The sequence below is a fragment of the Aotus nancymaae genome, unplaced genomic scaffold (genome assembly GCF_030222135.1).
Source record: "Aotus nancymaae isolate 86718 unplaced genomic scaffold, 86718_ANA_hifiasm-v0.15.2.pri h1tg000063l, whole genome shotgun sequence".
Classification (NCBI taxonomy): domain Eukaryota; kingdom Metazoa; phylum Chordata; class Mammalia; order Primates; family Aotidae; genus Aotus; species Aotus nancymaae.
The window spans coordinates 801,777-814,596 of record NW_026988477.1 but is presented as its reverse complement, the minus strand read 5'-3'; the positions used below and the strand labels follow the sequence as shown (position 1 = coordinate 814,596).

General features: G+C 61.3%; 1 protein-coding gene across 1 annotated transcript in view; it reads right to left on the bottom strand.

Annotated features, from left to right (window-relative positions):
• The window catches only part of EXD3 (exonuclease 3'-5' domain containing 3), an 80,957-nt gene extending 76,191 nt beyond the window's left edge, over positions 1 to 4,766 (bottom strand). The window contains 2 exon segments of the mRNA XM_064366070.1: positions 1,103 to 1,200; positions 3,702 to 4,766. Coding sequence (XP_064222140.1) covers positions 1,103 to 1,157 — 55 coding nt within the window. The 5' untranslated portion in view covers positions 1,158 to 1,200; positions 3,702 to 4,766.
• Between the last annotated feature and the right edge of the window lie 8,054 nt (positions 4,767 to 12,820).

The window sequence follows — 12,820 nt, the reverse complement described above, 5'->3', positions numbered from 1 at the left end:
GCGGGGCTTTCACAGGGGAGAGGGCTGTGGCCCTGCCCCATGGAGGGGCATGTGTAGGGTGGGCCTGGGCAGAGGCCGGGGGTGGCGAGTGAAAAGGCAGTAAACCCACAACAAACCAGGGATCTACAGCCCAGGGCGAGGCAGCCAGGCCGGGCTTTCAGCTCTCGCTGCTGTTCACAAGGACTGCGGGGTGGAAGACGTGAAGGGGCCTGGGCCCCTACCCCCATCTGCCCACAAAGCCCCGGCCCAGACGGCTCCCACTGGGGCCCAGCCGAGCCCCTCCCAGGAGGCTCCCACCCGGCATCGCCCAGGCACAGAGAGCAGAGTCTGGGGCTCAGGCTGACCCCCGGCACCAGACAGCCTCCGCTCCCTCCCAGCCTCTGTCTCCCTCCCAGCCCCCGCTCCCTCCCAGCTTCTGTCTCCCTAAGCCCGACCCAGTCCCCATCTCGCAGGGTCTGGGTTTGCAGGAGCGGCAGGGAGGGAGGCCGGGTAGAGCCCTGTGCCCTGGGTGGCACCTCCCCTCGGGCTACGCAGGGACGTGGCTCCCCCACTTTGTCCATGGGGGAAGGCGCTTCTCATTTCTCTCTCTGACCTGGAAGGTGTGGGGAGAGCAGATGCTCTTAACTCAAGGGATGAAAAATGGCTCTGTTTACAAAACTTGGAGCGCTGAGGGCCACCCAGGAAGCTGCGGGTTCCCTGGACCCCAGGAGGCAGTGCTGAGCACCCAAGGGGCTTTCGGCCCTCCGCCTCGCACCCCGAGGGACACAGGGGACCAGAGCTCCCCCTCAGCGGCCAGCCCTGAGCGGCTGCACTGTCCCCGCCACCTCCCTCGGGATGCTGTCACAGGCCTGGCGCCAGGCCACCCACACTGGGGCCTGACGGGGCAAGCTGTCCTGAGAACCCCTGAGGACAGCAAGGCCATGGCAGGGCCTCCAGACTCACAGGGTCCCACGCCATGGACACTGTAGAGAGGCCCACAGCTGGGGATCGGCAGCCAGGCCCCTGTCACCGAGTACAGAGTGGGTGACACTTCCCCCATACACCCCCAAGCACCTCCGCCTACAGTCCCAAGGAGACAGGGCACCATCTGGCTCACGCTCACCTGTGCAGTGGCGCTCAGCAGCGGCGGGGTCACCAGCAGGGTCTCCTGGGTCCATCCTTGGGGGTGGCTGAGGACGCCGGCAGGCAGCTAAGGAGGACCTGCAGAAATGGACAGACGGGTGGGGTCCCTGACTGCAGAGCCCACTTCAACAAGCAGCCCGTGCCCGCGGCCCCCGGAGGTGGTGGAGGGACCTGGTGCCTTGGGGTGCCCCAGGTGGGGTCCCAGTTGCTGAGCATAGCGGGCGGCTCCACTCTCCTCTCCCGGCTGGGATGACGGCCGCCAACTTTGGACCCTGCGTTCCAGTTCCACGCCAAGTCACCCCAGCTTTCAGCAGGGAGGGCAGGGGGTGGGAGGGGCCCTGGGGAGGGCTCGGTAGACAGACCCTCTGGGGCGTGCAGAGGGGCCTGTTCTCCAGGACAGCGTGACCCTCCTTGCCACGTCCCCCTCAGGCTGTGTGTCCTGCCGCTGGGAGAGCCGTACGGGAGGGAGGTGTTCTCCCTCAGAGGGCAAGGGCGCCATGGGACCTGCTGCCCCTGCAGGACCAGGGACCTCGGAGTGACGCCCTCAAGGCCGACCCAGCACACAGCTCCATTAGGGTCCAGGCGGCCGCTGGCAGCTGTCATCCCAGGCGGACTGCAGGCTCCCCCAGAATATTTTTTGTTTTTTGTGGTTTTTTTTGAGACAGAGTCTTGCTGAGATGCCCAGGCTGGAATGCAGAGATGCAATCTCAGCTCACTACAACCTCTACCTCCCAAGTTCAAGCGATTCTCCTGCCTCAGCCTCCAGAGTAGCTGGGACTACAGGTGCCCGCCAACACACTCAGCTAATTTTCTGTATTTTTAGTAGAGATGGGATTTCACCGTGGCGACCAGGCTGGTCTCGAACTCCTGACCTCAGGTGATCCATCTGCTTCGACCTCCCAAAGTGCTGAAATTACAGGCGTGAGCCACCGTGCCCACCCCGTTTTTTGTTTGTTTGGTTGGTTTTTTTTAGATGGATTCTCACACTGTCGCCCAGGCTGGATGGAGTCTAGTGGCACAATCTCAGCTCATTGCATCCTCTGCCTCCGAGGTTCAAGCAATTCTCGTTGCCTCAGCCTCCCAAGTATCTGGGATTACAGGCACCCGCCACCACGCCTGGCTAATTTTTTTGTATTTTTAGTAGAGATGGGGTTTCACCAAGTTGGCCAGGCTGGTCTCGAACTCCTGACCTCAGGTGATCCGCCTTCCTTGGCCTCCCAAAGTGCTGGGATGACAGGCGTGAGCCCCCACACCGGACCCCGGGGAGTGTTTTGGATGCAAAACCCTTATCTGCAGTTACAGGGTTCACCTTCTCCTTATAACTGCTGACATCAGGCTGCATAAAAAGGGTTTCTTCAGTGTGTGGCTTAGTTTGCATCACACACGGCAGTTAAACAAAGCTCACCTAGGGTTAACGCGGGCGTGCCGCCCTCCCCCGGGCAGTCCTCATGGTGGCCATTTCCGGGGACACGGGCGGGGCGTTTCTAAGCCACACGCGGGCACCGTCCGTCCTTGGCCTTCAGTTTTACCCGTTAGCGGCCAGCTCCGCCCAGGCAGCGTGAGAACCCGTCTAGCCTGCCGCCAGCACGCACCGCTGAACACACAACAGCACAGCCTCCCGAGGACGTCACGCGCCACGTGGGGGCCGCGATCTCCGACTCCTGCTCTCGTGGGGAGGGGCTGCCGCCCTCCCTTCGCAGACGACGTAGACCCGGACGCCAGATCTCAGGCCGCGTTTCCCCACGGCGAGGCCGCGCCCAAGGCGGCCCCAGGAGCGCTGCGCCCCACACCCGAGCCCGCCAAGCCGAGGGGGCCGCACCTGCAGGAGGCGCGGCGGGAGGACCCTCAGCCCCAGCGCTGAGAGCACGATGGAGACACCAGGGGCCACACAGCCCAGCCAAGAGGAAGGGCCCCATCAATACAGCCGGGCCCAGAACGGCCACAGCTGAAGACCGCGCCGGGAGGAAGGCCGGCTCCAGAGCCCCCGCCAGATCCCCTCCATGCCCGCCCGGAAAGCCGGAGAAGGACCGCCCAGCTTAGGGGGCTTGACAAACGCCTCGGGCTCTCCGAAGGGCCCCTGACAAAGTGTGAAGACAAGCCCAGGTTCAAGGAACTGAGCCAGAAGTTGAACAGTCCCCGGACCCAAAAACAGCGTTCTTCAGAGGATGACACCGAAATCCAGAGTGTCTACCACGCACAACTCACAGCAATCGGTGCCCAGCAGAAACCACGAGCCCTAAAAAGAAACAAAACATGACCCATACTCAAGCGGAGAAACAAAAAAACAGAACAGAAAGCAGCTCTGAGGCAGCCCTCAAACTTGCTGGCGTTAGCAAAGACTAACACGGCGACCGCGACCGGGCTCGGGAATGAACAGAAAAGACGTTCAATGAGTTAAAGGAGGCCAGGCGCAATCTGGGAGGCTGAGGCGGGGGGACTGCTTGAGCCCAGGAGTTCAAGACCATCCTAGGCAACATGATGAAACTCTGCACCAAAGAATTAAACATTAGCTGGGCATGCGGGCTCACGCCTGTGGTCCCAGCTACTCAGGAGGCTGAGGGAGGAGTTGCTTCACTTACAGTTCCACATGGCTAGGGAGGCTTCAGAATCATGGCAGGAGGTGACAGGCACTTCCTACATGGTGGCAGCAAGAGAAAATGAGGGCCAGGCGTGGTGGCGCACGCCTGTAGTCCCAGCACTTTGGGAGGCCGAGGCAGGAGGATCACCTGAGATCAGGAGCCTGACCAACATGGTGAAATCCCGTCTCTACTAAAAACACAAAAATTAGCCAGGCGTGGTGGTGGCACCTGTAATCCCAGCTACTCAGGAGGCTGAGGCAGGGGTTGCAGTGAGCCGAGATTGCACCACTGCACTCCAGCCTGGGCAACAGAGCAGGACTCTGTCTCAAATAAAAGAAAGAAAGAAAGAAAAAATGAGGAAGAAGCAAAAGCGGAAATCCCCGATAAACCCACCAGATCTCATGAGACTTATTCACTATCACGAGAACAGCACAGGAAAAACTGGCCCTCGTGATTCCATCACCTCCCCCTGGGTCCCTCCCACAACGCGTGGGAATTCTGGGAGATACAGTCCAAGTGCAGATTTGGGTGGGGTCACAGCCAAACCGTATCATCCCACTGTAGCCCCTGAAAATCTCATGTCCTCACATTTCAAAACCAATCACGCCTTCCCAACAGTCCCCCAAAGCCTTAACTTATTTCAGCATTAACCCAAAAGTCTAGCCGAAAGTCTCATCTGAGACCAGGCAAGTCCCTTCTGCCTATGAGGCTGTAAAATCAGAAGCAAGTCAGTTCCGAGATACAACGAGGGTACAGGCATTCCATAAACACAGCCGTTCTGAGCCGGGCGCAGTGGCTCATGTCTGCAATCCCCACACGTCGGAGGTCAAAGCGGGCCCCCCAGCTACTCGGGAGGCTGAGGCAGGAGAATTGCTTGAACCCGGGAGGCAGAGGTTGCAGTGAGCCAAGATTCTGCCATTACACTCCAGCCTGGACAACAAGAGCGAAGCTCGGTTTCAAAACAAAACAAACAAAAAAGATTCCAAATGGAAGGAATTGGCCAAAACAAAGGAGTTACACGGCCCAGGCAAGTCAGAAATCCAGCAGGGCAGTCAGATGTTAAAGCTCGAAAATGATCTTGCTCGACACCCGTCTCACATCCAGGTCACACTGATGCAACAGGTGGGTTCCCACGGTCTTGGGCAGCTCTACCCCTGTGGCACAGCGAAGTCCCACAGGTGAGCCAGGCGCTGGGGGGGACACGGCCCAGTCCCGCAGGTGAGCCAGGCGCTGGGGGGGACACGGCCCAGTCCCGCAGGTGAGCCAGGCGCTGGGGGGGACACGGCGCAGTCCCGCAGGTGACCCAGGCGCTGGGGGGGACACGGCCCAGTCCCACAGGTGAGCCAGGCGCTGGGGGGGACACGGCACAGTCCCGCAGGTGAGCCAGGTGCTGGGGTGGACACAGGTGAGCCAGTGGCCATTCCCAAATTCCCAGGGCCTCTGCCAGCGGCCGTCCAAAGGACCTGCTTGGAACCCTTCACGTCCCACCCTCGGACCTCTTAACTGCACTGGTGCCTGGCACAGTGTGCTCTGACCCACAGAGGGCAGGGCCAGCAACCCTCAGGGAAGGCAGTGGGCACCAGGGCCAGAGCGGGGCCAGAGCCCCAAGTCCCGCTGCTTCCCCGCACCTGCTCCCTGGGGACCTCTGGACCATAGCACTCATGAGGCAGAGGGGGCACCCACACACACAGGTCCTGGATTCGCGTCCAACACCCTCCCGCCCGGGCTCCTGGTCATGTCTGTGGCCTAAGGAGTCACAGAGCTGCAGACAGAGCCCGGGATGGCCGTTGCAGGCCACTCACCCGTCCCCAGCATCCGCAATTTCTCAGGCTCTCAAGGATAGACTGTACATCTCCCGACGGAAGAAACGCCAGGCTCTGGGTGGAGGCAGGAGGCTCAGGCACGGCTCCCCCTTTGTAAAGCAGCAGAAGCCGTCATTTCTCTCTTGTTGATTTCCTCCCTGATCTTGTGCTGAAAGCGCTCTTGTTTTTCTCACAACACATTCAAGTGATCAAGTTCCTGATAAATGTTAGATTTATCCCAACTCAGCGTGAGCCTGGCTTCTCCTGCCGGCTGGCACATGGGTGGGTGCCAGGCACACCTGCTGCCCTCAGACCCTCAGTGGGATCCACTGCCCACAGACACTCTGTCCATCCCCCAATGCCAGGCAGAGGTCTCTGTGTTCTGAAGAGTAAATGAAAAGAGAAACTGGCCGAGTGCTGTGGCTCACTCCTGTAATCCCAGCCTGTGGGAGGCCGAGGCAGGAGGATCACTTGAGCCCAGGAGGTCAAGGCTGCAGTGAGCCAAAAAGGGGCCACTGCCCTTCAGCCTGGGTGACAGAGCAAGACCCTGTTTCAAAAAAAAAAAAAGAGCTGGGCACAGTGGCTCACACCTGTAATCCCAGCACTTTGGGAGGGCAAGGCAGGCAGATCATGAGGTCAGGAGTTCAAGACCAGCCTGGCCAACGTGGTGAAACCCCGCTTCTACTAAAAATACAAAAATTAGCCAGGCATGGTGGCGGGTGCCTAAAATCCCAGCTACTTAGGAGGCTGAGGCAGAGAACTGCTTGAACCCGGAAGGCAGAGGTTGCACTGAGCCGAGATCACGCCACTGCACTCTAGCCTGGGAGACAGAGTGAGACTGTCTCCAAAAAAAAAAAAAAAAAATAGAGAAAAAAAGAAAGAAAAGAAAAGTGAGGCCCCCACACAGAACCAGGGTGGCTGGCAGCAAGTTATCTGGAGCTGGGAGCCAGGAGTCGCCTGCAGCAAGGGTGGGGTGAGTCCTTGCAGCACCCTGACCGCACAGGTGGCCCTGACGGGAGGCCCCTCCACCCGTAATTGTCTGCCCCAACCAGCAGAGTCCACATGGCCAACACTCCCACCGCTGGCACGCCCCGTGGCCAACCAGAGAGAGGACTTGGCTTCCTGCACCAACGACCCCCTCGGCCCCCAGACGGCGGTGGCATCAGTCTCGCTGACGGTGTTTGATGAACAAATGAATAAAGGCGGCAGGTGCCCCCATCCCCCCCTCACCGATCTCCTATAGGCACTCCCAGCAGCTTCTGGAAAGTTCCCTGGGCTCTCAGTACTCCCCCAGCCATAGGCTCAGTGGGCGTCAGACCCTCTCTGCAGCCCTCCTCAGGGCATCTGTGCCCCAACCCCCACCCCGGGCCGCTCCTCGGCCTCCACCCCTCCCTTTGAGGAACGCAGCCCGGTCCCCTCAGCAGGCTGGGGAGATGGCCTTTTGGGTTGTGGGGACCTGACAGGGTAGCCCCAGCCATGTGGTCAGGCCTGCAGAGGGCTCGGGAGCCTACACTGCCTCCTGGCGCCCCAGGGACCCCGGTACCTCTGCACTTGGAGTCGTGCAGGCCAGATGCTCGCCAGCAAGCCCACCCGTTCACAGACGCGGAGAAGCCGGTCCCGGACACCCCACACCGACACCACGCGGCCGGCCGGTCTCTGGGCCCCTCTGCTGGTGGAACCTGGCAGCGCCGCCCTCTCTGCCGCATCTGTCTGGCACTGAAGCCCAAGTGCCTTCCCTCCCTGCACACCCAGGCGGGGCCTCCGCTCCCACCCAGGCCTGCGCTGCAGGTAGAGCCCTGCCTGGGGCCATGGTGAGTGCAAGCATGGGGAGGCCCCTCCCGCTCTGTCCGCCTGCCCTGAACACCCCAGAGGGGACTGCTTTCCCCGCGAAGCCCGCCCACCCGGCCCCGGCTCCAAGGGGCCATCTGCCCTCGGCTCACCGCTGGCCCGTTCCTGGGGGCCCACATCTAGCCACTCTCAGGCTGTGTCCTGCCAGCCCCACCAAGCAGAACCCAGTGTCCCCACCCCGTCTCCCAGGACCCCTTGGCTAAGGGAGGGTGACTGTGGCCACAGGCCCTCAGAGTCCCCAACAGGGAAGGCTGGAGACACAGTGTCAGAACCCAGAGTACAGTCCCCAGACACACCCATGTCCATCCCCATCCAAGCATAACCCCACAGCAGCGGCTCCTGGCTATGAACACAGCTGCAGTGGGAGAAGCGCCAGCGCTCCCATCCCCGAGCCCACGGGCCCACAGGTGTGCGAGAGCCTGGGAGCGCCAGCAGGACCCAAGGGCACAGGAGTGAGGTGGGAGGGGCATAGCGAGGGGTCTGGGGCATGGCTGGAGCGGGGAGCTCTCCTCGGGCAGCATGGACACCCCAGGCCTCGCAGCACCCACGTGTGCAGCCTCACGCCTCCGGGGGTCTCCCAGGCTCACACCTGTGGGGGTCTCCTGGCCTCGTACCTCCGGTGGTCTCCCGGCCTCACGCCTCTGGGGGTCTCCCGGCCTCATGCCTCCGGGGGTCTCCCGGCCTCACACCTGTGGGGGTCTCCTGGCCTCGTACCTCTGGGGGTCTCCCAGTCTCACGCCTGTGGGGGTCTCCCGGCCTCACGCCTGTGGGGGTCTCCTGGCCTCGTACCTCTGGGGGTCTCCCGGCCTCAGGCCTGTGGGGGTCTCCCGGCCTCACGCCTGTGGGGGTCTCCCGGCCTCACGCCTCCGGGGGTCTCCCGGCCTCACGCCTCCGGGGGTCTCCCGGCCTCACGCCTCCGGGGGTCTCCCGGCCTCACGCCTCCGGGGGTCTCCCGGCCTCACGCCTCCGGGGGTCTCCCGGCCTCACGCCTCCGGGGGTCTCCCGGTCTCACGCCTGTGGGGGTCTCCCGGCCTCACGCCTCCGGGGGTCACCCAGTCTCACGCCTGTGGGGGTCTCCTGGCCTTACGCCTCCGGGGGTCTCCTGGCCTCACGCCTGTGGGGGTCTCCCGGCCTCACGCCTGTGGGGGTCTCCTGGCCTCACGACTCTGGGGCTCTTCTGGCCTGGCGCCTCTGGGGCCTCCCTGGCACAGCCCCCACATCTGACTGAGCTGCGTGGCTGCATCACTAAACCCCCACAGTGCCTCTCCTCTCGGCGCCTGGCTGTGCCTCCTCCCACACTCAGCCTGCCCCGCACGTGCCCCACACTCCCAAGGGGTTTCTGAGAGGGCTTCGGGGGAAGACAGCATCCCCTACCTCCCCCACACCTCCCTTGGCTGCTCAGCAAGGCCCTCCAGGGACGTCCAGCCCAGCTGAACCAGCCCCTCAGGCCAATGACAGCCCCACATCCCAGGCTGGGGGCCTTCCATCTGCAGTTCCTTGAGTGGACTGCCAGTTCCGACGTCCTCTCTAAAAAGGCAGAGCCTCGAGCCAGTTAGAATGGACAGACCCACCGTGGTACAGGGAAGCCAGATCAGCCGGCGCCCAGGCTTAGGCCCTGCAAGGCTGGCTGCGCGGCTCCACGCCAGGCTGGGTGCGCACCGTCCCGTGCTGAGCCAGCCCCTCTACAGGAGTCTGCAGGGCCTTTTGTCCCTGAGTTCAGGACAAACCTGCACACAGTCCCGATGGCATTCACTTTGCTGATGAGCCTGGGAAGGGGGCGGTTGGCCTGTCCCTTCTGCGGGAGGGTGGCTGCTAGAATTTCACATGTGTCCTCTGAAACACGCTGGAACTCCATCCCCTGCCGCACAGCTGCGAGGTGAGACCTTGGGACATGCCTGGGTCATGAGGACTCTGCCCCGCTGCAGGGATTAATCCATTCGGGGATTCCTGGGTTATCACAGGAGTGGAACTGGTGGCTTTATAAGGAAAGGAAGAAGCTGGCCGCGGTGGCTCACACCTGTAATCCCAGCACTTTGGGAGGCCGAGGCAGGCAGATCATGAAGTCAGAAGGTTCAGACCACCCTGGCTAACATGGTGAAACCCCGACTCTACTAAAAATACAAAAAAAATTAGCCGGGTGTGGTGGCATGCGCCTGTAATCCTAGCTGCTCGGGAGGCCGAGGCAGAAGAATCGCTTGGACCTCGGAGGCGGAGGTTACAGTGAGCTGAGATCTCACCATTGCACTCCAGCCTGGGCGACAGAGACTGTCTCAAAAAAAAAAAAAAAAAGGAAGAGGAAGAGAGGCCTGAGGCTGAGCCGGTGCACTGAGCCCTCACTGTGGCTGCCCTGAGCCTCCTCGCAACCCGGCAGAGTCCCACCCGCACGAACACCTCCTCATTCAGCCCCGCCACCACAAATGCCTCCTCAGATACGCCCCTTACCCTTGGCCTTAGCCTGTAAGAAATAAATTCCTTTTCTTTATAAATTACCCAGTTTTTGATACTCTGTTTTAAGTAACAGAAACGTGGCCAGCATAGTGGCTCACACCTCTGATCACACTTTGGGAGGCCAAGGCAGGGATTTGAGACCAGCCTGGGCAATGCAGTGAGAACCTCTTATCTATCCGGGCACAGTGGCGTGTGGCACATGGCAGCGGGTGGAGCTGTGTCTACAAAGCCCTGGACCTAAAAATGACCAAGTGGAGACACAGGGGCTGCCATGGCCGAGAACAGACACAACTGGCAAGGATTCATTCAGATGTGCCCACCACAGTCTCCTGTAACTGACCTCATTTTACGATGAAAAGGCCCGCCTGGATTCCCACCACCCTGGAACATGGTGCCGGGTCCCGAGCCCACACCAGGACAAGAGGGGCTCCCCGAGTCCCTGATCAGGCAACGCTCACTACTCAACAGTTTTGCAGCTTCCAGTTAAAATTAACAACAGATGGCCAAGCACAGTGGCTCATGCCTGTAATCCCAGCACTTTGAGAGGCTGAGGCAGGCGTACCACGAGGTCAGGGGTTCGAGACCGGCCTGGACAACTTGGTGAAATCCCATACAAAAATACAAAAAATACAAAACACAAAAATACAAAATACTAAAAATATAAAAAAGTAGCCGGGCCTGGTGGCACAAGCCTGTAATCCCAGCTACTCGGGAGGCTGAGGCAGAAGAATTGCTTGAACCCGGGAGGTGGAGGCACAGTGGCTCACGCCTATAATCCTAGCACTGTGGGAGACCAAGGTGGGCAGATCGCTTGAGGTCAGGAGTTCGAAACCAGCCTGGCCAACATGGTGAAATCCTGTCTCTACTAAAAACACAAAAATTAGCTGGCACGGTGGCGGCATCTGTAGTCCCAGCTACTGAGGAGGCTGAGACAGGAGAATTGTTTGAACCCCAGAGGGGGAGACTGCAGTGAGCTGAGATCACGCCACTGCACTCCAGCCTGGATGACAGAGTGAGACTCTGTCAAAAAAAAAAAAATTACCAAGTGACCCTTTTAAGTGTCTTCATTTCTTCTGAAAGGTGCTCAACCAGGTCAAATCGTTGTCGTGAGTCCTGTGACCACAGAACTCCGGGCTCCGAGAACCCCAGAGGCTGCAGTTCGCCGGCCCCACGCTCCACACCCAGGGAGGCGACACGGCTGGGCCCCGCCCGCACGGGGAACACTGCACAGCGAGGGAGCCCCCCGGAGGCAGCCTGGAATGGAGGTGACCCACGTGGTACATGCCCGACTCACTGTGGAGGCCACGCTGCTGAGGGCGGGGTGGCAGGGCGAGGGCTGTGTCCTTTCCCACGGGACTGGCAGACGCCCCCAGGGCCTGAGTGAGGCACAGGGACCTGTGGGTGACTGTGCCTGGAGCCCCAGCCCCCGGCCTCAGTGCAGGCTCGGTCACTGGCTGTGGTGGCCCTGTGTGCTGAGCAGGTGGCCAGGTGGGCACAGGCTGGCACCTTGAGGGCCCCTGGACCACCACAGAACCGGTGGCAGATTCCGGCTGAGGCTCCGAGGCCAGCCCCTGGATTGGGGTCCCAGGCCCTGGCGTGGCACGTGGCCCCAGGGGGAGTCCCAGGCCTCGCTGTGAGATGGGGTGGATGACGCCCAACACAGCGCAGACGTGGAAGCAGCACGCACGCTGAGGAACACTCGTCCCCACCGCAAACCCAGCTGGGCCCAGGATGTCCCCTTCAACCAGTGAAGGCACAGCTGCCCCCGAGCTCTGCGCACAGGGCTTGCTTGGAGATGGGCTCCGAGGCAGGTGGGTGGCGGCCCCACTCCTCGGTTTCCTGGGAGGCCTGGTCCAGACACAGCAGCCTCCCAAGGAGCCTCTGCAGGAAGGCGGGACCAATGGGACGTGCAGGGGCCCCTCCCTCGAAGCTTCACCCTCAAGTAGGACCCAAAGCTCCCTCAAAAGACCCCTGAACAGGCAGACCTTGAGGGACCCCACAAGAAGCCAGGTTACTGGCTGAGGGCCGGCGGGGGTGGGAGCTGTCAGCAGGTCCGTCGGGGCGGCTCCACCCACCCGGGACCTGGAAAAGGAGGGCGGGCGGAGGGGGTGCTTCCTGTGGCCGAGGCGCACAATGGTGTTTTCTCCACTGGGCAGTGAGTCACCCGAGACGGACTGGAAGCCGGGCCACCCTGCATTCTTGTCCAGGCGCCAGGCCACGCTTCCTCTGTAGTTCCCTGAGGACCCTCGGGCCCGCCAGGTGGGCTTTCTGCCACCGGCAGGCGTGGCCAGGAGGGCAGGAAGCGGCAGGAAGGTGGGCTGTGTGCACCCAGGTCTCCCTGGCACCCCGATGGGGGGCTCCCAGGCTCCTCCACCCCCGCAGAGCTGGCCTTACTGCCCCCTCCCGAGCGCTGACCACCGTCATCCATGCTTGAGGGCCCCGCAGCCGCCACCCCAGGATGCCGCAAGGATGGGGCTGGAGGCCAGCCTGAGACTGGGAGCGCGTGGGTGGGCAGCACCGGCTTCGAGGCCCCAGAAGCTGTCGTCCCCAAGGGAGGCCTCTGAGGCCTGTCCCCTCCCCACCTCATATGGTCTGACAGCAGAATGTGCAGAGCACGTGATTAGAGACGGTGTCAATGTCTCTGACGGCTCTTCATATGGACTGCACGTGAAACGGTAACATCTGGGTATACCGGATAAAATGAAATATATTATTAAAATAATTAACTTGTTTCTCATTATTTTTAAAACCTATCTACAGGAAAACTTAAAAGCCTCCTTGTCATAAGCTGCAGGTGCCTACCTGGGCCCTTCCAGGAATGAAGACAGCCTGGCCCCGAGGCCCTGCTCCCCACAGCACTGTGGGGAAGCCAGAACATTCCACACGGGACTGGCGGATACCCCACAGCCCCCCAGAGCGGCCCCCAGAGGCCGACGGCACAGCTGGATGAGCTGAGGCACAGCTGGGGCCCCGAAGGAGAGAGGCTCTGGCCTCCTAGATGAACAGCAGCGTGACTCATAC